Source organism: Suricata suricatta, chromosome X, assembly GCF_006229205.1.
Source record: "Suricata suricatta isolate VVHF042 chromosome X, meerkat_22Aug2017_6uvM2_HiC, whole genome shotgun sequence".
Classification (NCBI taxonomy): Eukaryota; Metazoa; Chordata; class Mammalia; order Carnivora; family Herpestidae; genus Suricata; species Suricata suricatta.
The window spans coordinates 41,220,670-41,245,415 of NC_043717.1; the positions used below are offsets into that span (position 1 = coordinate 41,220,670).

Sequence of the window (24,746 nt, forward strand, 5' to 3'; positions counted from 1 at the left end):
GGCTCAGTCAGTTGAGCATCCAGCTTTGGCTCAGATCATGATCTTGCGGTTCGTGGGTTCAAGTCACATGTCTGGCTCTGTGCTGACAGCTAGCTCAAAGCCTGGAGCCTATCTTCAGATTCTGTGTCTCGCTCTCTCTCTGACCCTCCCCTGTTCATGCTCTCTCTCAAAATTGAATAAAACATTTAAAAAATATTTTTTAAAAACCCAAATCAAGATTTATTCACATGTTTTCCTCTAGGAGTTTTATAGTTTTACTCTTATATTTAAGTCTTAAATCTATTTTGAATTAATTTTTCTATATGGTATAATGTAGGTGTCCAACTTCATTTTCTTACATGTGGATATTCAGTTGCTCTAGCACCGTTTCTTGAAAAGACTAATACTTTCTCCACTTTTTTCTGGGATCTTGATTCTATCCTGTTTACCTATATGTTTATCCTTATATCAGTACCACACCTTCTTGATTATTGTAGCTTTCTAGTAAGTTTTGAAGTTGGGAAATTGTGAGCTCTTCCACTTTGCTTCTCTTTTTCAAGATTATTTTGGCTATGCATTTCTAAATGCATTTTAGCATCAGCTTGACAATTTCTGAAAAGAAAGCTGGGATTTTGATAAAGATTGCATTGAATTTGTGGGCCAATTTAGTGAGTATTGTGATCTTAACCATATTACATCTTCTAATTTATGAAAGTATATTTTGTGCCAGTCTCAGCCTTTTGATAACCAGTGTTGTGTCTGGACCTGCTCTTATCCTTGTGGTTCTTATTATGATTGCGAAACACCCTTAACAGTAACCATCAGCAAACTCTGAAAGAGACAAGGTTTATTACTTACTGTAAGGTTTAATAGATGGAGGCAGAGGCGAGAGGAAAGAGAGAGACCAAGTTATGGAGCCAAGAAAGCCTTTATTGGAGTCTGCGATTCCCGGGTGAGGTTCCGTGACTCTGGAGTGGGGAGTCAGGGAAGGCGCGCCTGGTATGCGAGAGCAAGGTGTTTTATGGGTGCAGGAGTTCCGGGTTTGATCTCAGGTGTGCAGATAGCCAAGTAAGGGTATCTTTGGACTGTGGCAGGATAGGATTGGCTGTTTGCTTCAGTGGGGGTGCTGGAATTCCAGTGGTGAGACTTTCCTGTTTGAGACATTCCAGATCGGAGAGTGAGGGTCGTCGGTCCCTGGTGGTGCCTGGAACTATTATCTGACCCGCAATAAAATGGCCACTGGTGCTTTTCAAATGGAATGGGTCATTCCAGGTTTGCAGGTGAGGGTTGTCAGGGCATGCAGCTCTCCACAGCAAAGTGGCCACTCAGTTGCCCTCCCATGGCAACTCTTACACTTAAAAGTTCTGGAAATTATACAGCACTGTAGAGTCAAACAGCAAGGTCTAGGGTGGTGGGGAAAGAGGGAGAGGCAAAGGGAGAGTGCTTGTGTGCACAGGACTAGGGTTCTGCTTCTATTTAGGTTGCTGGGATCAGTGGAGGGGGACCTAGGGTTTTGTGAGCTCATTCTTTACTGGTGAATTTAAAACGTAAGAGCAAGAATTTAAATTATGTAAAGAGAAAAATAATTGGCTAAAATGATCAGTTATCAAAATCAACCAAAAAGAGGTAGGGGGAACTAGCAATGTGTTTAAGTCAGGCACTTGCATTATGAAAAACAAAACAACAACAACCTAACTGTTAGGGATTGCATTACAACATGGTATGTCTTTTATTAAGGGCTTTAATTTTTTTCAACAATGTTTTATAGTTATCAAAGTATACGTTTTTTATTTCTATTCTATTTATTTCTAACTATTTTTTAATGGAGCCATCAATCTTGATAACTTTCAATTTGTTGCTTACATGTTTTAATTATGGACTTATAAAAGGATGACCTCACTAATTCTTGCCAATTTAACCTCCCAACTATTTCTTAAATTGGCATTTTCATCATAATGTCTGCTACCACCTCCCCCCCCCCCCCCCCCCCCCCGGCTTGAGATCTTGTCTTTTCTGTGGATTACTTATAGGACTTTCCTAACTGGTCTCCCTATCTTAAATTTTGTTCCCTTCAAATTCACCCCCCCCCATACAATGACCAGAATGATTTATTTAAAATTCAATTCTTGAGTACAGTTCTGGTTAAGACCTTTAAGTGCCTGACACTCTGTCTCTCACTGAACACAATCATAAGACCTGGACAGAGTGCATGGCCAGCTGTTTGTGAATTCTGAAAAGTAAACAGCTTAACGCAGGTTGGAGAACACCAAAAGTATAGAAACCAGCAAACTAGTGGAGAGTTACCCTCTCTTAACCTCCTCTCAAATTCTCCAACCTGAACTTAATGCAGCTTGAAATCTGGAAGTGAGCACTGTGATACAGACACAGAGAACTCCAGAAGAGTGCTCTAGCTCTAGTTTGAAAAGTGAAGGGGGTAGAAATTCCCCATTTTTTCCTTTGTTTCTCTCTTCCCTCACATCTCAATCCCCAGGCAATTATGCAGAGGCAGCAACTGTAGTGGCAATGTGAACTTTCAGGAACCAGTACTCTTAGAGAGAGGAGCCTCCACACTGTTTTCCAGAGTGGCTGCACCACTTTACATTCCCACCAACAGTGTAGGAGGGTGCCCGTCTCTCCACGCACTCGCCAGCATCTATAGTCTCTTGATTTGTTCATTTTAGCCACTCTGACCGGCGTGAGGTGGTATCTCAGTGTGGTTTTGATTTGTGTTTCCCTGATGATGAGTGATGCTGAGCATTGTTTCATGTGCCTGTTGGCCATCTGGATGTCCTTGTTGGAAAAGTATCTGTTCGGGGCGCCTGGGTAGCTCGGTCAGTGAAGCCTCCGGCTTCGGCTCAGGTCAGATCTCACGTTCGTGGGTTCGAGCCCCGCATCGGGCTCTGTGCTGACAGCTAGCTCAGAGCCTGGAGCCTGCTTCCAGTTCTGTGTCTCCTTCTCTCTCTGCCCCTCCCCCTCTCATGCTCTGTCTCTCTCAGTATCAAAAATAAATTAAAAAAAAACAAAAAAATTAAAAAAAAAAGTATCTGTTCATGTCTTCTGCCCATTTCTTCACTGGCTTATTTGTTTTTTGGGAGTGGAGTTTGATGAGTTCCTTGTAGATTTTGGATACTAGTCCTTTATCAGATATGTCATTTGCAACTATCTTTTCCTATTCCATCGGTTAACTATTAGTTTTGTTGGTTGTTACCTTTGCAGTGCAGAAGCTTTTTATCTTGATGATGTCCCAATAGTTCATTTTTGCTTTTATTTCTCTTGCCTTTGGGGATGTGTCAAGTAGGAAATTGTTGCGGTGGAGATCAACGAGGCAGTTTCCTACTTTCTCCTTGAGTGTTTTGATGGTTTCCTGTCTCACATTTAGGTCCATCTGCCATTTTGAGTTTATTTTTGTGTATGGTGTAAGAAAATGGTCTAGTTTCATTCTTCTGAATGTTGCTGTCCAGTTCTCCCAGCACCACCTGCTAAAGAGGCAGTCTTTTTTCCATTGGATACTCTTTCCTGCTTTGTCAAAAACTAATTGGTCGTACATTTGTGGACCCAGTTCTGGGTTCTCTATTCTATTCCATTGGTCTATGTGTCTGTTTTTGTGCCAATACCATACTGTCTTGATGATGACAGCTTTGAAGTAGAGACTAAAGTCTGGGATTGTGATGCCTCCCATTTTGGTTTTCTTCTTCAGTATGACTTTGGCTATTTGGGGTCTTTTGTGGGTCCATAAGAATTTGAGGATAGTTTGTTCTAGTTTTGAGAAGATATTGGTGCAATTTCAATGGGGATTGCATTGAATGTGTAGATTGCTTTGGGCAGTGATGACATTTTCACAAATTTTATTCTTCCGATCCATGAACAGGGAATGGTTTTCCATTTCTTGGTGTCTTCTTCAATCTCTTTCATACGGTTTCTATAGTGTTCATCATATAGGTCTTTCACATCCTTGGTTGGGATTACTCCTAGGTATTTTATGGTTTCTCGTGCAATCATGAATGGGATCAGTTTCTTAATTTCTCTTTCGGCTGCTTCATTTTTGGTGTATAGGATGCAACTGATTTCTGTACATTGGTTTTGTACCCTTCAACTTTACTGAATTCATTGATCAGTTCTAGAAGGCTTCTGGTGGAGTCTGCCAAGTTTTCCATGTAAAATATCATGTCATCTGCGAAAAGTGAAAGTTTGACTTCTTCTTTGCCAATTCTGACGCCGTTTATTTCCTTTTGTTGTCTGATTGCTGTTGCTAGAACTTCCAACACTATGTTAAACAACAGTGGTGAGAGTGGACACCCCTGTCATGTTCCTGATCAGAGGGGAAAGCTCTCAGTTTTTCCCCATTGAGGATGATATTAGTTGTGGGCTTTTCATAAATAGCTTTTATAATATTTAAGTAAGTTCCTTCTATTCCGACTTTCTCAAGGGTTTTTATTAAGAAAGGGTGCTGTATTTTGTCAAATGCTTTTTCTGCTTCTATCGACAGGATCATATGGTTTTTATCTTTTCTTTTGTTAATGTAATGTATCATACTGCTTAATTTGTGAATATTGAACCAGGCCTGTATGTAACCCAGGAATGAATCCCACTTGATCATGATGGATAATTCTTTTTATATGCTGTTGAATTCCATTTGCTAGTATCTTGTTGAGTTGTTTTTTTTTTTTTTTTTTGGTATCTGTATTCATTAAGGATATTGGTCTGTACTTCTCATTTTTTGCTAGGTCTCTGGTTTGGGTATCAAGGTGATGCTGGCTTCGTAGAATGAGTTGGGAGCTTTCCTTCTATTTCTATTTTTTTGAATAGTTTGAGAAGAATGGGTATTAGCTCTGCTTTAAATGTCTAGTAGTATTCCCCTGGGAAGCCATCTGGCCCTGGGCTCTTAGTCATTGGGAGCTTTTTTATGACAGATTCTATTTCTTTGTTGGTTATCGGTTTATTCATGCTTTCTATCTCTTCTTGTTTAAATTTTGGTAGTGCAAGTATATTGAGGAATTTGTTCATTTCTTCTAGGTTGTCCAGTTTGTTGGCATATAGTTTTTCAGAGTAATCTCTAATGATTGTTTGTATTTCTAAGGGAGTGTTTGTAGTAGATCCATTTTAATTCATGATCTTGACTATTTGGGTGCTCTCTCTTTTCTTTTAAGGATCCTGACTAGAGGTTTATCAATTTTGTTTATATTTTGAAAGAATCAACTCTTGATTTCATTGATCTGCACAACTGTTTTTTTTATTCTATATTGTTTATTTCTGCCCAGATCTTTATTATTTCTTTTCTTCTGCTGGATTTGGGGTGCTCTTGCTACACCCCTTCTAGTTCCCTTTGGTGAAGTGTTAGAGTTTGAATTTGTGCTTTTTCTAAGTTGTTGAAAGAGGCCTGGATTGCAATATACTTTCCTCTTAGGACTGCCTTTGCTGCGTCCCAGAGTCTTTGTATTATTTTAGTTTAGTTTTCATTTGTTTCCACGCATTTTTAAATTTCTTCTCTAATTGCCTGATTAGTCCAATCATTCTTTAGTAGGGTGATTTTTAACCTCCACATTTTTGGAGGTTTTCCAGATGTTTTCCTGTGGTTAATTTCAAGTTTTATAGCATTGTTATCTGAAGTGTGCATGGTATGATCTCAAATCGTTTATGTTTATGGAGGGCTGCTTTATGCCCCAGTATGTGATCTATTATGGAGAATGTGCCATGTGCACTTGAGAAGAAGGTGAATTTCCTAACTTCAGGGTGCGGAGTTCTAAATATATCTATCCATTTCATCTTTTCCAATGTGTCGTTCATGTCCATTGTTTCTTTAGTGATTTTCTGTCCATTGCTGTCAGTGGAGTATTAAAGTCCCATGCAATTAGCACATTCTTATCAATAAGATTGTTTCTGTCTGTGATTAATTGTTTTATGTATTTGGGCACTCCCGAATTTGACGATAGATATTTATAATTGTTAGCACTTTCTGATGGAGAGACACTAATTATTATATAATGTCCATCTTCATCTTTTGTTACTGCTTTTACTTGAAAGTCCAGTTTGTCTGATATAAGTATGGCTATTCCAGCTTTCTTTTGGCTTTCCATTGCATGATAGATATTTCTCTATCCCTTTACTTTCAATCTGAAGGTTTCTTTAAGTCTAAAATGAGTCTCATGTAGACAGAAAATAGGTGGATTTTGTTTTTTAATCCATTCTGCTACCCTGTGTCATTTGGTTAGAGCATTCAGTCTATTTACATTCAGTGTGATTTTTGAAAAATGTGGGTTTAGCTTATTGTGTTCTCTGTAGCATTCATGTTTATAGTGGTGTCTCTGGTAACTTTTATTCTTTGCTATATTTTCCTCATAGATTTCTTGTAGAGCTAGTTTGGTGGTGATGAATTCTATTTTTGTTTGTTTGGGAACACCTTTATCTCTCCTATTTTGAAGGACAGGCTTGCTGGATAACGGATTCTTGATAGCATATTTTTTTTCTGTTCATCACATTGAAGATTTCCTGCCATTCCTTCCTGGCCTGCCAAGTTTCAGTAGATAGGATTGTAACCACTCTGATAGGTTTCCATTTGTATGTTAGGGCCCTTTTATCCCTAGCTGCTTTCAGAATTCTCTTTATCTTATATTTTGCCAGTTTCACTATGATATGTCATGTCGAAAGTTGATTCAAATTACTTCTTAAGAGGGTTATCTGTGTCTCTTGAATTTGAATGTCTATTTCTTTCCCCAGATTCGGGAAATTCTCAGTTATAATTTAGTCTCATACCCATTCAGGACCTCTGTGTCTTTCTTCCTCTTCAGGAATTCCTATATGGATGTTGTTCTGTTTGATTGTATCACTGAGGTCTCAAATTCTCCTTTCCTGCTCATGGATCAATTTCTCTGTTTTTCTCGGCTTCCTCTTTTGCTATAACTGTGTCTTCTAATTCACCTATTCTTCTCTTTGCCTCTTCAATCCGTGAGGTGGCCACCTCTGTTTTCTTTTTCACCTCATTTATAGCTTTTTTTTTTAACTCGTCACACCTATTTTGAAAATCCCTAGTCATTGTATCAGTAGTTTCTCTGATGCTTTTTTCAAGCTCAGCGATTAATTTTATGACTATTATTCTAAATTTTTGTTCAGTTATGTAGTTTAGATCTGTTTTGAGCAGTTCTGTGGCTGTGACTTCTTCCTGGAGTTTTTTTTACGGGAGAGTTCTTTTCTTTTGTCATTTTAGCTAGCTTTCTGTCTCTTGTCAGTTTGAAAAGCTCATTCTACACTGTGCACCTGTTAGTATTGCTCTGTTAAAGGAGGCTTATTGACTGTCCAGGGCCTGTCGTTTCAGGAAATGTTCTTTTAATGGTGTCTCTCAGTTTCTCTTGTTGTGCCTTTGATTATTTTATTTCCCTATTCAGTGATATTTGGGACTCTCCATCATGTGTACTTTGGCTTGTTTCTTGGGGTAACCCTGAGAAGGAAAACAGACAGACAAACACCAGGGAACAAAAACATGCAAATGCACAGACAAATTAAACAAACAAATTAAAAGGGGGAACGGAAGAAAAGAAAAGGAGGAATGAGGAGAAGAAAAAATAAAGGGGGGCAGAGACAACAAAGGACAATGGACAGTCTAAAAGCATATAACCCATCACGGGGAGCGATAAGGATGAGATAAGGGAGAATATATCTGGATGGCAAGAGAAAGAAAAGAGGGAGAAAGATAAAAGGAAAATAAAGAGTAGAAATTAAAATAAAAGAAGACAAAAAAAGTAAAAAAAGGTAATAATAGTAAAAAAAATAAGTACAAAAAATGTAGCAGCTCCCCCTCACGGATAGACCTGGCTTGGTGTAGGAAGGTCTTGGGGGCTGCTCTCAGAGGCCCTGCCTTGGTGGTTGTGGAGATTAGAATGACGGCGCCCCACATTCCTCTGGAACTAAACACTACAAGCCACTCTTATGAGTCTGATCTCCTTATGCTGAGGCTGAGCCAAGCTGTATTTTCCAGGCCCGCCTCACTTCAAAATCCTAGTCCATGCACTTTTATGCTACCACAGATGAGATGTACTCACTTTTGTAGCTGGCTTTTTAGCTGGGATCTCGTAGAGGGAGCAAGCAGTTTCTCTTGGCGCCAGCTGGGATTTGCACTGATGCTGCCTGAGGCGTTGTGCACTGAGGGGGAAATGAGGTGCTTTCTTCTGAAGTGAAGCCGAAGTGCGTGCCCCTGCAGCCACAGCCACAGCTTCCGCTGCTAACTCCCTGCTGGGATCAGTAGGGGTAGGGGCTTTTTTTTTTCCTGGTGGCACCCGGGATTAGGGATTTGAGAGGCCAATCCTGGAGGTGAGATGTGCTGTGGAAACAAGGTGTGTGCTCTCGCAGCCACAGCTTAAGTGCGCCCCCACAGCTGCTGCTGCTGCCAACTCTCTGCTGGGATCTCGCAGGGGTGGGGGCTGTTTTTTCATTGTGCCACCGGGATTTGGGATTCATGCTGCCCAGCAGTTATATATGGAGTGAGAGTTTTTCTCTCTATGCCGGGTTAAACGTTCTTTATCTCTTCTCTAGAGACAGTACTATGAGCGTGTTCAGTTTCTCTTTCGCTTCCCTTTGTCTCTCAGGGGCCCCTTGTGCTTTCCCCCTGTTGGGCTGGGGCTCCCACCTCCTCTGCGCCCCTCGGGCTGGCCAGTTTTCCAATCTCTGTAGTTCACACTCACTCACTCAGGCATCTTTGAGGTTGTCTTCTTTCTGGAGTCTGTATTTTCTCCTTCCACTCTTGCAGATGAAAGTAATGTCCTTCTCAGTTTGATAGATGGGGCAGACGAAGTTTACAGAGCTCCCTTCTCCACCATCTTGTCACCTCCCAAGACAAATTGAATTCTGATGTTAATTCACTAGCCTACAGGACTTGTCTAAGCTTCTTAACATGAATTACAGGGTGGATTCTGGTGGTAGTTCCTCAGCAACAGGGCTTTTTTCTTTATAAAGCCTAAGAATGTAGTTTTAATGTGGGTAGACTACAATGTGGTCCTGAAAGTCACAACTGTTTTGTCTTTGAGTAAGAGACAGTTTTTAATATTGGAAAGTCAAGGGTTTAGATCTGAGTTCTTACCCAGGTATAGCATTTTGTGGAATCCTGGTCTATTACAGCCTCAATTGCCTATCTATTAAATGTGACGAATAGCCGCCCCTCCCGGGTCATTGTTAGGGCAGAAATTGAACCATTTTTTATCTTGGGCCTAACCAATTTTTTCATCTGAGCAAAACACATTCCTCCTCACTTCAAACCTTTTTGAAAGGAGAGGAGTTACATGATGTATGTCTTAGGGAGCAGATTGTATTATCAAAATTTTTAAGGTGCTTTTTGCATTTACACATCTATTTAGCAATCTGGGCTGTACTCTTTTACTTAATTTCACCTCTCCAGTAATTAATTCATTTCACTGAAATCTGGACCCTGCAGAGAATTGGCTTCTAGAAAAATTACAGTGGCAGGTATTTCCCCACGGGATTTTCCTGAGTTGTAGCTAGGTTTTAGAACTTTTTGTGGCATCTCTTTTAGTATTATGATTATCCTGATGGAGATTCTTGGCTTGTGCTGCTGCTGTCCTCCTCACTTGCCATCCCTATGCAATGTGGCTTGTTTAGAGTTTGAATGACTATCCAAGCCCACCCTCCATTTCCATTACTGTTCAACTCCCCCCATGCCAGGGTAAATGATGAGACACTGGTGTTGATTACATTTATCCATTTATTAAAATATTTTAAGAATCAAAACTTTATTAACTTTGAGGACTGGTGTTCCATGGTGGGGGGATGGAGGAGGAATAGGCACGCTTTATGGACCTTTTTTTCAGCTTTTTGCTATTATCCCTAACTACCGTAGATTCCTCCCCCAACCAGACTCCAGCCCTGCTGCTTATTTGCAGGGACTTCTGAGAAAGCAAAAGACACAAAACAGAAGATAACATGGTTTACAGATTAGCAGAAATATATACATCCAATTCCATAAACCATATTTCCAGTCAAGTTCTTTACAGAATGGAATGGTGCTCATGAGTTTGGTTGTTTTGGTATTAATTTCTACCTCTTATGAAGCTAAAGTTCTTCTACTTGTGTCCTGAGGGAAGATGTTGTTGACCCCAACTGTTTCTTCTTATAAACCTGAAACCTAAGTTTTTAAGTTGAAAATGTCTTTCTTATTCTTCCCCTGCACTTTTGGACACAGCACAGGCCCTTTTTGGAGTGGGGACTGGAAGCTGCTGACCTTCTGTAGTATTGACACCAGAAGCAGTTGATGGCAGTCCAAAGCTATAGATATTCTCTTTCCCCACTATGCTTCTGGCCGGGAATTTCCCATCCAATAAATCCCTCAGAAAAAACTACCAAAACTGCAACCAAACCCCAGAACTTTAGCTCTTAATGGCATCGCTGAACATAATTAAGATGGATATTTGGTGTCTGGTCCCACCACCTAAGCATCTGTATTACTACAAGTAGTTAGCAATGAAGTTCTGAAAGGAGCTTATTCTAGAGGCTTAGCCAACTCCCATTGAGAAAGAGATTACCACTTCTGGCTTTGCTTCCAAGATAGTACATGCAAGAATGGGTGCTCAGCAAGCTGTCTTCGTTTTTGGGAACCAACTGGCAACTAACTAGGCAATTTAGGAGGTAAGCATATGATTTAGCAAGCCACACCTGCTCCTGGGTCTCATCAGCTATTGATTCTGCTCCATGAGTTGACTTCAACCCCAAATCATAGTGGTTTTATTCAATATCATTTTGACTCAGTGTGGAAGGACAGGATGGGTGAATGGGAATACAGATGGTACCACAGAGCAACAGTAGCATTACAATGTACAAAGATATATAGTAAGTCAGCAAAGTAAGCACAAGAGATGGAGCCCTATTACAGTTTACTATCATTGGTGATAAAAAAATTACAAGAAACAGCCCTATTTAGGCACTGCCAAGATAAGGCTACCCTCTCCCAGGACTTCTTTCTGATTCCCAAAATTTGCTCATTTGGAAATTTTCCATTTTGACCAAGTTTTCTGAGAAAAAATGTAACTTGGTTCCCAACTCTGAGTTACTGTGTATGCAAGACTGTGCGTACAGCCACAGAGGAGCCAAGTCGGGCTGCAATTGTGACCTTGCTGATTTGATCTAATACCTCCTCCTGGGAAGAAAGACAGATGCAGAGAAAGCCAAAAACACAGCAACAGCACAGTCCCCACTCAAATATGTACAGTAAGTTAAAATATTCTGATGCTTAAATAAGTTTTACATGATTTCTCTCATCTTTTTCCATTAACTTCTTTAGTTATAGAGCTAGGACATTTTTGTTTGTTTGGCACAGCAATCAGACGTCTGGGGACTATCCCCTTGTTAGTATTTTTCTCCTCACCCCTGTAGAAGTGGAACACAGGTGGCTGGTTTAAGTGGGCTAGGCTGGTGGAGTTCCAGAGTTGAGAACCAGTGCTTGGAGTCTGGATTGTGCACCTTGATGAACCAGCCAATGGACTGAGTCAGGTAATTGAGCACACTGTTTGAGAAGTGGGGAGAGGCCAGTTTTCTGGCTTTCTCTTGATAAGTGGAAAGGGACACTTACCAAAAGTATGAGTTGAAGGACTGGGGATGGGAATACAAGACAAACCAGAGAGAACCTCTCTGGACACTGAGTTTGATTAGATTTGCCTGACTGGGCGCAGGCATTCAAAAATGCTAATTGGGATTTGGAGCAATTTTTGCCTAGTTTGTTTTCATGAGAAATTTGGAGGAACCATGGGAGAAGCAAAGGCTTTTAGCATTCATTTCTCCAGGCCCTTGTTATTTATGATCAAGCTGAATGCCCTTCTGCACTCAAGGGAAAGGAGCAAGATGGGAGATTCGAAGGTGATTTGGGGATTGACCCAACAGCCTGTTCAGAAGACTCAGGCCTAGATGGAGCTTGTGGGGAAGGCCTAGGCTGTGACTTGTCAGGCAGTTGCTAGCTTCGGCATCTAAGTCACAAAGCTCAAGGCCTGATTTCTCCATATAGTTTTTACTGGGGAAGTGGACAGTACAGTTTGGGGCAGTTGCTGATGTAGAGTCCAGGACAAATAGAGCAAAAAAGGCAGCATGCCAGCTTAGGCCCTTTCTCTAGGGCATTGATGTTTTTGTTCCCCCTTCCGTAGGTTGGCTCAGAATTTTACGGAGCAGGGTCGTCAGAATCAGCTGGATTGTAAGTAGATCCCAGCCACTTCTAAGACGCTGAAAATGCACCAAAAGATTATAAGTCCCACCAAGAACTGGGCAGTTGGTAGAGGGGTGTATATGTGTGTATGGTTATGGGGGTGGGATCAGGGTAAGGAGGGATTCCTGGGTTAGCACAATAAATTATAGGGTCACTTAGAGGTCGAGTTGTACTTTCAGTTCTTAAAAAAAAAAAAATATATATATATATATATATGTATATATATATATATATATATATACACACACACACATCTTTATGTCTCTGTACATAATCTATACTGCAGCACAGCGGCAAAACATTTAGCTAAAAAACCCAGCAAGAATGCAGGCAAACACTCCATGGAGGCATGCAGGCTAGGATCAAGGCAGTAGCAGGGGATCCTGTATGGTTGCCATTGAGGTGAGTTCCAACAAGTGGGCCCACGCAGCCACCAGAGCACCACCTGGACATGTGCAAAGAAGTACATGCACACATGGAAAAACACAATGGATTTGCAGAGAAATCAGTCACCATGTCTACAAGAAAAGATTTCATATGGTCATTGTAACAGGCAAGTGGACAAGCCCCCAGGACCTAGCTCTCATCTTAATAAGCCAACTAGAAGATGCCTCCTGAAGTTACAAGTTGCAACTGACAGGGATTGGGGGAGAAACAACCAAGCCTGGCTGTCCACACCCCTCTCCTATCTCCCTGAGAGTATTTCTTTCTTTCACACATTCCCTATGATCAACAGTTTCTCTGCTCATCAGAGAAGGCCATTCTCAAATTCCCTGAAGAAGTGAACTTTCTTGAATCCATTCATAATGAACTTATCTCAGTTAAATACTGTAGTTGCTCAAGATGCACAGAGGAGAACTGAAGGAGACAACTCGGAACAAGAATCTTTGGCCAATTAGAAAATGTAAACCTCTAAGGAGACCTGACTGACTCCAGGAAAAGCGTATTAGTGTAAAAAATTGGAGAATCTTTCTTGGTGGTGCTCATGTTTGTTCTGAAATAATTTAGTCTGTATTGAAGTTTTGAGAGCTTGTAGTGGAATTCTAAATATTGTGAGTTCTACTTCTAGCTTTTAAGGACCAGAGTTGAAATCTTGATGATGTTGGAGGATCATCATCTTTTGCTTCATCTTCATGCTTTCTGTGATGTTGCAAACTTCCTTTAGAGAAAAAACAAGTATAGAAATAATGAGGTTAGCACAGTGCCAGATGCCCAAATGTGTGGACACTAAAGAGGGCCAACTAAGAGTCTGTTAGGACACAGAGTGGTTTGTTCCTATTGTACCAATCATCTCTGAACCATCTAAAAATACCAGCTGATACCATGTGAGCCAAACACAAACGGGAAGTGTTCTCAGAATCTGATAAGCCATGGAACTGCTTTTGGCCCATTCAGAGTCTTCAGAAAGACTCTCAAACACCATGGTCTCCAACTGACAGGTTCTTAGGAAATCAAACCAGTTAGACCAAACCTGAGAAAACATAGTTTGATCAAAGAAATTCTCTCTTGGCATCTGTACAAACTCTCATTTTCTCAAAAACAAACAGCCACCCACCACCCTCCCATGTCCACTATTAGTATATCTCTCAAGCTTTCAGGATGTCTGGGTCCCAAATTTAGGAGAGACCACTAACATCAGAATTGGCATAACTAAAAACTCTAGAACCTTCTTTTGAGCCTCACTGACATACCAACACTTAAGTCCAACTCTAAAGAAGGGATGAAACCAAAATTTAAATAATAAAACATGGTAAACTTGCATTTCCAGGGATTTACAGATAAATAGGTTTAGATAGGTTACAGAAACTATTCTTCACCATATAGGTGCCCAGCACTGACACCCCCAAATCATCTCAAACACTACTTTCTGGAGCACAACCCAAAGCTTGTAGCTGTATTTGACCAGGAGAGTGAACTAAGTATGACTATTTTGCCATACTTTATTGACCAAGGACAGGAATAGGTCAAGCAGAAAAGTAACTGCCTGTTCTCATCGTTCTATTCAGCTGTCTGTATCACAGAGACCACACAGCATGGTTCCTTCTCAGGTGCTCCCACTGCCAGTGCCCATATCACGTTTTAACTCACACTTTGTCTAAGAGGCTGCTTGGCATTGCCTAAGGTTGGCTCCCAGCCCATCTTCTCCATTACCATCATACTTGTGGATATTTCTAATGGGAGCTCTAGGTCCCTAGGAGCTGCCCAAGCTGCTGGGAAAGTCTTTATGGCCCCTATGTCTATGGGGAGCACTTACCAATAAATCCCTGGACTCCTTGGCCTGATCTAGGCTTGTCTTCCTCTTCTAGCTTCTTCTTCCCCAATTGGGGGAACTTAACTTTCAATTTGATGCTTCTGCTGTCAGTGTCTGAAGATTTTTCCTGGGAAACCACAGCAAGAGGAAGGTCAAAATTAGTTGCCTAGCATTCAGAAACAATTCCTAGAGACCTGAAAAGTTGGTGACTACGGATGGCTGCAGAAAGCAGACAGACTTGTTATCTATCCAGGCATGGGAAACTAGTCCCATCCCTTAGGAAGGCAAATTATCTTTACCAAGATCCTACTCTATGCCAGGTGCCTTGCTAAGTGCTTTAATAAATACTCTAAGTCCCCAAACAACTTTCAAGGTGACTATTTTCATCCCTATGAGCAATGGCTCAGAGAGGTAAAATATTTTACCTGAGGTAATTTGGCTAGGGATTGGAAGGGTGAGATTGCTAGAACTGGTAGCTCATATGGCACTCTGCATGAATTAGGAAAAAGCACCCCTTCTTTCAGACATATGGTTTGGTGAGCTGCAACACACTTCCTTGGCCAAATACCTTCACGTAGGGAAGGGCCTGCCTCCTTGTCTGGAAGGCAAAAGGATTCTCCACACATAGCTCTTAATTATTAATATGGGTTCTATGCTGTACAGGTCATCTTTAATTCCAGCCTAGCCTCCCAGCCCTCTCATTCCTGCTAAAGTGTGCTTATTTTACCACTGATATTAGTAAAGCATAATTCCCAGGTGAACTTTGTTGTCAGAAAGTCTAGCCAAACACATTGCAATAAACTTTGGGATTTTCTTCTCTTCAAGATATTTATACCTCCAATCCTCTCCATTAAAAGAAGAATATAAACCTGTCTTCCTCCTCTTCCTGATCTGATTCTCCCAAAATGACAGCATCCTCACAGCTATTGTAGCCACTGCTGCCATGCTTGATTTTCTTTTAAGCCACATACCTGCTAAGAGAAGGCACTGAGAGAGCCTGTTATCCTCCCAGACTGGGAGGGACAGAAGTAGCAGAGAGAGGTGTTTTAACCAGCGTATGGCCTGGGCACCAACGATTTAGAATAGATGTTGGCTGCACACAACTGGTATTGGTCATAATTGTATGTGCCAGATGAAATCTAGTTCCTAGTAGCAGGTATTGGGCAGAGAGAGAGAATTGTGACCAGAGAACAGCATAGAAAAAAACCAATCTTGCTTAATCTTTCCCAATCATCCCCTGCCACAGAATAGTTTTTCTTTTTGGTTATTTTCCGAAGGTCATCTAGTTTTCAGTGTGCTTTCCACCATGTACTGTCTGCTTATGATGAGGAGATGGGTGGAGGAGGCTCCTTAAGCTCAAGCTGAAAGCCACTACTGGATGCCTTTTGCTACATCAGTCACTGTGTCCTCCTGGTCCACACTGGAAGAAAAGGAAGCAAGGAAGAATGTCTCGTCCTCTTTATTTCCAATCCACAGTTAACACACCTCTGGAACAAGGATTGAATTCATCCAGTTGATCTCAGATAGCTTCTCAAACTCCTTATTCATGGTATCCAGGGCAGTTTGCAGTGTGGCCTCATCCTCAGCATTTCTCAGCTGGCAAAGATAGGAAAAAGAGTGAGTGTCCAAGGCCTAACACCCTGTCTTCATAAACTCTGGCTGTCTCCCACACTCAGTCCCTGTTAGTAGCCATGAGACCACAGGGTATCTCTTTGGGTAGCACTTGTATCTCTTTGGGCCATGAGGTCAATGGAATGTGTAGCTAGCTCTTTACTTTCTCAATAGGGAAATCCAGGAAACAACCATACTGTGGTGATTTTCTTGGGTCTGGGCATGTTCACAGTCTGGCAAGCAGAGAGGTCCTTTAACCAGCACCAATTAACACTTGAGTTATATCCCTATAGCTTAGGGTCCAGAACAAAGGTCTTACCCCTGACCCTCAAATCCCTGGAGACTTCTAAGTGTCCCCCTAAATAAAAGCTACCAATTTCTAGCACATGCTGTATGCCAGGCAGTATGCCTACATGGTATCATTCTATCTTTCCAATAACTTTATAATATCTTACAAGGTAATATTATTGTACAGGAAAGAAAACAGACTCGAAGTTTGGTGCTCAAGATCACATAGCTAGACAGAAACTCATATATGTTTAACTCTGTAGCCCACCCTATATACCACACTGCCCATAAAGGATATTTGGGGTTGCCAAATGCTGAGGGGAATCTTTTTTTTTTTTTTGAGGGGAATCTTTATTATACAGTTACCCTAATTTAAAGGCTGCTTTGTGAAGCAAGGAGAAGGCTACTGAGAGACTGGCTTAAATTTTCCCTCTCTGGCAGAGAAGGTCTGCCTCCCCAAGCTCTGATTTAGTCTCCAGTTGGTTACTCTTTGTAATTAAGAAATGCTACCCAGATGGCTTTTCCCACAGGTTCATGAAACAAAGCTTAAGCATTCCCTATCAACCCCCAGAACCCACTGGATGAACACTTTAGAGTCCATGGTGAGTTAAAATGAATTCTTCTGGGACCATCTTCAACTCAGAAGTACTAAGTCCTAGACCAGCAGCATACCTGAGATAGTTAATGTTCCATAAATCGTGAGCTGGGATAACAAGTGCATGTTGCTACCATCAGCCCTGACATGCATTCCAGCACACCTAACTTGGCCTCACCGCTCCTTTCTGTCATATACTTTACTTTCAATCTGGCACTTATGTGGCTTCTAGCTGTGTATGGGTCACTTGATACTCTAGTCACAAATGGAGCCTTGCCCACTGTCACAAATGAGGGCCAACTGAATAGGTGGTGGATGGGGTTGAAGATTATGGTCCATCAGGATGGGATATGAGAGAAACAAGTCAGTGATGACAAATAATCTTTTGTTTTTGCTTTACAAATAATGATTTAGGACAGTACAGAGTAGTCCAGATGGATGGACATGCGTATGCACATGGCAGTGGGATAGGAGTGTCAGGTAGAAATGGCTATCACTTCAAGGTAAGGTAGAAAGGGTCAGGGAGTCCATAAGGGCATACTTAGCAGCAATGCTCAAAAGGGGTTTGGTGGTCAACCCAAAGCCACAGAGAAGAAAGAGGGATTTGGGGCCTTGGAAAGTGATTTCTATTCTTAACAGGAGAAGAATAAAATGGCTTTCTAATGACTTCCTATTTAGCATCCAGAGACTCAGGCTCAAAAAAATTGTAGGCTGGTGGGTCCGAATCTCATGCTCTATTTTCCTATCCTTCTGGCTCTATTGAAGACATTGACCAGGAATCTTCTCTGCGGTAAATGTGCACACTGACTCGGAGGACTTTGTTACTTATTTCTTGGTTCCTATTCTAACAAATCACTGGCCATACATAGCATAAGTGAGGTTGCCAGATAATGAAAGTGGGAGTTACTGTGTGGGATTTACTTCATCATAAGTCTATATCCCTCGGCCAACACTGAGCTCTGTACTGCCCTCTTTCTTCAAGAAGAAGGATAACAACACCAAAATGAAATAAGCTTTATTTCTGTGCCTCCTCTGCCATAGTCTTTCTGGAGATATGTGGTCATATATCTGCTGCTGCCTGCCCCCTGGTCTCATTTGGATGTGTGTGATGTGTGTGTGGATCATTACCAGGCTTTTAACCTGTGTTAATGTGGTATATGCTCAATTCAGGTTATTGGATGGCACAAACCAATTTTCATGTTGTGAGCTTCAAGAAAGCGAGTAGCAATGAGAGGCCAAGCTCCCATATTTCCTGCTATTCAGACTGGCAAGGCCATTGAGCTCTGCCTATATATAGAAGGTACTTCTGTTGCTGTTGTTTAAATCTGAAAGATTCTAGGATGGGGCTCATATGCTGGGATAGCCTGGCCTGATGGCCTTAGCCACTCTGCCGCCTGTGCAGTGTGCCAATTAGATGTGCAAATGGAAAAGGGGGAGTAGATGCACTTCTTGCAATATCAACCCAGAAGCCCCTCTTCAAATAGACTTAATTAGATGAGAGGCAAGAACAGCACCTGCCTCAGGGCTTTAGCAGCCAACCCAAAGGTGAGGTGGTCATGATGAGGTTGACTAGTCAGAGGACACTCGTCAAATGTGCCTATGGACTTTGCATTCAATAGAAACATTCAACTATTTTTATAGCTCAAAAAAGGAGCATCTATCCATTTTCTTTAACACTAATAAAATCTGCCATCTATCAGGCTGCTACTAGGTGCCAGGTCAGCTATGTACTTAATATACAATAGTTAATTTAATTTTTACAACAACCTGGAGAGATAGAGATCACAATTACTATATTATAGATAGGGAAACTGAGACCCAGAGATGTGATGTTACTTTACACAGCTAGTGTTATGTATTCAATTGTCTGCCCCCCACAAAAAAAGGTATGTTGAAATCCTAGCCTCCAGTACCTCAGAATATGACTTTATTTGGAAATAGTGTCATTACAGTGAGATCATACTGGAGTGGGGTAGGCCCTGATCCAGTGTGACTGGTGTTCTTATAAGAAGATGGTCAGGTGTGTAGGGACAGAGAAATAGGGAGTCCCATACTTCCTGCCTACGTCTTTCAAACAAAGAAGGGCTGAAACCACAGGATGCTGAACTGCAAGAGTCTGGGAGGAAAACAGAGTCCACTAAGAAGGCAGCCTTATAGGTGCGTGATTTCAAACTGGGGGAGATAAAAATGGGCCAAGACATGGAGGCACAGAGGGGAAGACCGCTCTGTGGAGAGACAAGGGGATGAGAAATCCTCCTAGGCTAGACAGTATGCAAGGGACTCATTCGGCAACAGGAGGAACAGCCCCCCTACTCGATCCCTGGCTAGAAAGTGCCCTGGTTTGTGGGATTACATTTCAGGTGGTATCATTAAGGCATACGGAGTAAGATCTGGAAACAAGGCTGGACATGGGACATAGAACATGGCCAACCTTGGCTATGCCCACGACACAGGGAGATTGGACTCAAAAGAGTGATTTACAATGCTTGGTTTGAAAGGGGACTGGGGGGCTGCCATTTCTCTCCCCACAACCACCTAGGCAGGGCTTCAGGGAGCAGCCCAGGAACCCACAGTGGAGGCAAGACCTGCCTACACCAAACCACGCCCATCTGCACTGAGGAGCTGCTTTGTTTTTTACTGGAGGCCAGGGCAAGACCAGAATTGATGCATTGCTGTGATTAACTCTAGGTCAATTCTTGCCATTCAGATATATTCTCCCTTATCTCATTCTTATCTCTCCCCTCCTGCACTGGTATTCTGGTTATATGGTTGCTTAAACAGTCACATTGAATCCTTTCTCTTGATGAATATTTTATACCTCCATCGTTACCTTCCTTTTTCCCTCTCTCTCTGGAATAATCAGACTATATAGATCCTATGGGTAACGTTATCTTGGTTTCTTTCTCCTTGCCTCCTACAATATTCTCCTTTTTCACTCTCTGAATTAAGCCTTTTAGTCTCTCTGCCTGGTCAATGTTCAACTTATCTTTCTTCCAACTCCTGTCATTTCTCTTTGTATATGCTCTTCCATTAGCACTTCTTCCACCCTGCTCTTTAATTGTAGTTGGGATTTCTGGTTTTATGCTTTTAGACTGCCCTTTGTCTTTTTTTTTCTTTTGGATTGATTGATTGTTTGACTTCTCTGTGTGTCTGTGTGCTTTTGTTCCCTGTATGTTTGTCTGTTTACCTTTCCAGGGCTGCCTCAAGAAACAAGCCAAAGACACACAATGGAGAGTCCCAAATATCACTACTGGTAGGGAAATAAAATAACCAAAGGCACAACAAGAGAGACCAAGGGACACCATTAAAAGAACACTTCCTAAATGGACAGGCTATGGACAATCAATAAGCCTCCTTTAATATAGCAGAACTTGCAGGTTCAGAGTGCATAAGAAGTTTTTAAAACGTACAAGAGACAGAAAGCTAGTCAAAATGACAAAATGGAAGAACTCTCCTCTAAGGACATTCCAGAAGAAGTGAAAGCTAAAGAATTGCTCAAAACAGATATAAGCAACATAACTAACCAGGAATTTAGAACAATACTCATAAAATTAATCACTGGGCTTGAAAAAGGCATGGAAGACACCAGATATGCTATTGCTACAAAGATTATGGACCTTAAAAATAGTTGTTATAAACTAAAAAATGCTATAAATGAGGTGCATAATAAAATGGAGGTGGCCACTGCATGGATTGAAAAGGCAGAGAGAAGAATAGTGAATTAGAAGACACAATTATAGAAAAAGAGGAAGCCGAGAAAAAGACAAATTGATCCAGCAGTATAAAAGGAAAATTCGAGAACCGAGTGATGCAATTAAATGGAACACTATCCATATCATAGGAATTCCTGAAGAAGAAAGAGAGAAAGGGACTGAAGGGGTACTTGAGCAAATTATAGACAAGAACTTCCCAACTCTGGGGAAGGAAACAGACATTGGAATCCAAGATGACAGAGAACTCCCCTCAGACGATCTTCTGCACAACATATCATAGTGAAACTGGCAAAATATACAGATAGGGAATTCTGAAAGCAGCTAGGAATAAACAGCCCCTAACATACAAAAGGAGCTCTATAAGAGTAGTAGTAGCAGACCTATCTTATGAACCTTGGCAGGCCAGAAAGGAATGGCAGGGAATCTTCAATGTGATGAACAGAAAAAATAGTCAAGAATCCTTTTATCCAGCAAACCTGTCATTCAGGATAGAAGGAGAGATAAAGGTTTTCCCAAACAAACAAAAAACGAAGGAATTCATGACCACCAAACCATCCGTACAAGAAACCCTAAGGGGGACTCTATGAGGGAAATGTTGCTAGGAACACAAGGTACCAGAGACACCACTACAAGCATGAACACTACAGAGAAAATAACTCTGAACCCATATTTTTCAATAAAAACACTGAATGTAAATGTACTAAATGCTCCAATCAAAATACATAGGGTATCAAAATGGATAAAAAACAAAAATTGATTTGCTGTTTACAAGAGACTCATTTTATATCTGAGGATGCCTTCAGATTGAAAGTAAGAGGATGGAGAAATATCTATCATGTGACTGGAAGTCAAAAGAAAGCTGGAGTAGCCATACTTATATCAGATAAACTGGACTTTATTTTTTTAATTTTTTTATGTCTTTTTAAATTTATTTTTGAGAGACAGAGAGAGACAGCACGAGCAGGGGAGGGTCAGAGAGAGAGAGAGGCACAGAATCTGAAGCAGGCTCCAGGCTCTGAGCTGTCAGCACAGACCCCGATGCGGGGCTCGAAACCATGAACCGAGATCATGACATGAGCCAAAGCCAGACGCTCAACCAACTGAGCCACCCAGGCGCCCCCAAACTGGACTTTAAAGAAAGGCAGTAACAAGAGAAGAAGAAGAAGGGCATTATATAATACTTACAGGGTCTATCCATCAGGAAGAGCTAAAAATTATAAACGTCTATGCACCAAATTCGAGAGCATCCAAATACATAAAACAATCACAAACAGAAACAATCTTATTGATAAGAACGTGCTAATTTCAGGGGATTTTAATACTCTACTTATAGCAATGGATATATCAACCAGACAGAAAATCACGAACAAAACAATGAACTTGAATGACACATTGGACCAGATGATTCTGACAGATATATTTATAACTCTACATCCTGAGGCTATGGAATTCACTTTCTTCTTAAGTTCACATGGCACTTTCATCAAGATAGATCACATCCTGGCTCATAAAGCAGCCCTCAATAAATATAAAAGAATTGAGATCATACCATGCACACTTTCAGATCACAATGCTGTGAAACTTGAAATCAATCACAGGAAAAAGTCTGGAAAACCTCCAAAAACATGGAGGTTAAAGAACACCCTACTAAAGAATAAATGGGCGAATAAGGCAATTAGAGAATAAATTAAAACAAATATATGGAAACAAATCAAAAGGAATATAGAACAGTCCAAACTCTCTGGGATACAGCAAAGGCAGTCCACAGAGGAAACTACATTGCAATCCAGGCCTATTTCAAGAAACTAGAAAAAGCAGAAATACAAAGTCTAACAAAAAGGAACTAGAAGGGTAGTAGAAAGAGCACCCCAAACCCAGTCGAAGAAGAGAAATAATAAAGATCAGGGCAGAAATGAACAATAGAGGAACCAAAAAAAAAAAAAACAGTTGAAGAGATCAATGAAACCAAGAGTTGGTTTTTTGAAAAAATAAACAAAATTGATGAACCTCTAGCTAGGTTTCTCGTAAAGAAGAGAACACCCAAATAGACAAAACCATGATGAAAAGGGATTTATTACAACCAGTCCATCAGAAATACAAAAATTGTCAGGGAATACTATGAAAAATTATATGCCAACAAACTAAACAACCTAGAAGAAATGAACAAGTTCCTAAACACACAGTCACTATCAAAATTCAAATGGGAAGAGATAGAAAACCTAAACAGACCCAAACTAGTGAAGAAATTGAATCAGGTATCCATAGGGAGGGGAAAGGGGAAAGAGAGTTGGGGAGACAGAGGGACACAAATCATGAGAGACTATTGAATACTGAAAACGAACTGAGGGCTGAAGAGGGGGGTAAGGGGGTGATGGTCATGGAGGGGGGCACTTGTGGGGAGAAGCACTGGGTATTATATGGAGACCAATTTGACAATAAACTGTTATTTAAAAAAAAAGACTAAAATCTCCCAACAAACAAGAGCCCTGGGCCAGATGGCTTCCCTGGGGAATTCTAACAGATTTTAACTCAGAGTTAATACAAATTCTTCTCAAGCTATTCCAAAATATACAAATGAAAGGAAAAGTTCTGGACTCATTATATGAAGCCAGCATCACTTTGATTCCCAAACCAGACCCAGGAAACAAAAGAGAACAACAAGTCAATATCCTTGATAAATAGAGATGTAAACACCCTCAACAAGATACTAGCAAAACAAATTCAACAGCATATGAAAAGAATTATCCACTATGACCAACAGGGATTCATTCATGGGTTACAGGGCTGGTTCAATATTCACAAATCAATAAATGTGATACAACACATTAACAAAAGAAAAGATACAAACCATATGATCCTGTTGATAGATGCAGAAAAAGCATTTGACAAAATACATCATCCTTTCCTAAACAAAACCCTCAAGAAAGTTGGGATGGAAGGAACTTACTTAAACATCATAAAAGCCATTTATGAGAAGCCCACAGCTAATATCATCCTCAGTGGGGAAAAACTGAGAGCTTTCTCTCTGAGATCAGGAACACGGCAAGGATGTCCACTCTCATCACTGTTATTTAACATCGTTCTGGAAGTCCTAGCATCAGCAATCAGACGACAAAAGGAAATAAAAGGCATCAGAATTGGCAAAGATGATGTCAAACTTTCACTTTTTGCAGACGACATGATCCTCTACATGGAAAACATGAAAGACTCCACCAGAAGCCTACTAGAACTGACTGATGAATTCAGCAAAGTTGCAGATTACAAAATCAACGTACAGAAATCAGGTCCATTTTTATACACCAAAAAATGAAGCAACAGAAAGAGAAATCAAGAAACTGATCCTATTCCCAATTGCATGAAAAACCGTAAGATACATAGGAATAAACCTAACCATCTTTTACCAAAGATGTAAAAGATCTGTATGTTAAAAACTACAGAAAACTTATGAGGAAATGGAAGAAGATACAAAGAAAAAGAAAAACATTCCATGCTCATGGATCAGAAAAATAAATATTGTTAAAATGTCAATACTACTCAACGGAATCTACACACTCAATGCAATCTCAATCAAAATTGCAGCAGCATTCTTCTCAAAGCTAGAAAACACTATCTTAAAATTTGTATGGAACCACAAAAGAAAAGCAATATTGAAGAAGAAAACCAAAACAGGAGGCATCATATTCCCAGATTTTAGCCTCTACAACAAAGCTGTCATCATCAAGACAGTATGGTATTGGCACAAAAACAGACACATAGTGGGGAGGAGTCTAGATGGCAGAGAGGAAGGGAGCTCTTTAAACTTCGTCTGCCCCATCTATCGAACTGAGAAGGACATTACTCTCATCTGCAGGAGTGGAAGGAGAAAATACAGCTCCAGAAAGAAGACAACCTCAAAGATGCCTGAGTGAGTGCAAACTGGGGAGATTGGAAAATAGGCAGCCCGAGATGGGCAGGGGAGGTGGGAGCCCCAGTGCAACACAGGGCAAGCACGTGGAGCCCCTGTGAGACAAAGGGAAGAGAAAAAAACTGAACAAGCTCATAGTATTGTGTCTAGAGAAGAGAGAAAGAATGTTTAACCCAGTACAGAGAGAGAAAATCTCACTCCATATATAACTGCTG

The 24,746-nt window shown here is 40.9% G+C and overlaps 1 protein-coding gene across 1 annotated transcript in view; it reads right to left on the reverse strand.

The window, feature by feature from the left end:
- Positions 1-13,212: 13,212 nt before the first annotated feature.
- The window catches only part of DGKK (diacylglycerol kinase kappa), a 196,598-nt gene continuing 185,064 nt past the window's right edge, over positions 13,213-24,746 (reverse strand). The window contains exons 26-28 of the mRNA XM_029929651.1: positions 15,906-16,016; positions 14,420-14,547; positions 13,213-13,324 (exon numbers count right to left, since the gene is read on the reverse strand). Coding sequence (XP_029785511.1) covers positions 13,213-13,324; positions 14,420-14,547; positions 15,906-16,016 — 351 coding nt within the window. The remainder of the gene's footprint in view (positions 13,325-14,419; positions 14,548-15,905; positions 16,017-24,746) is intronic.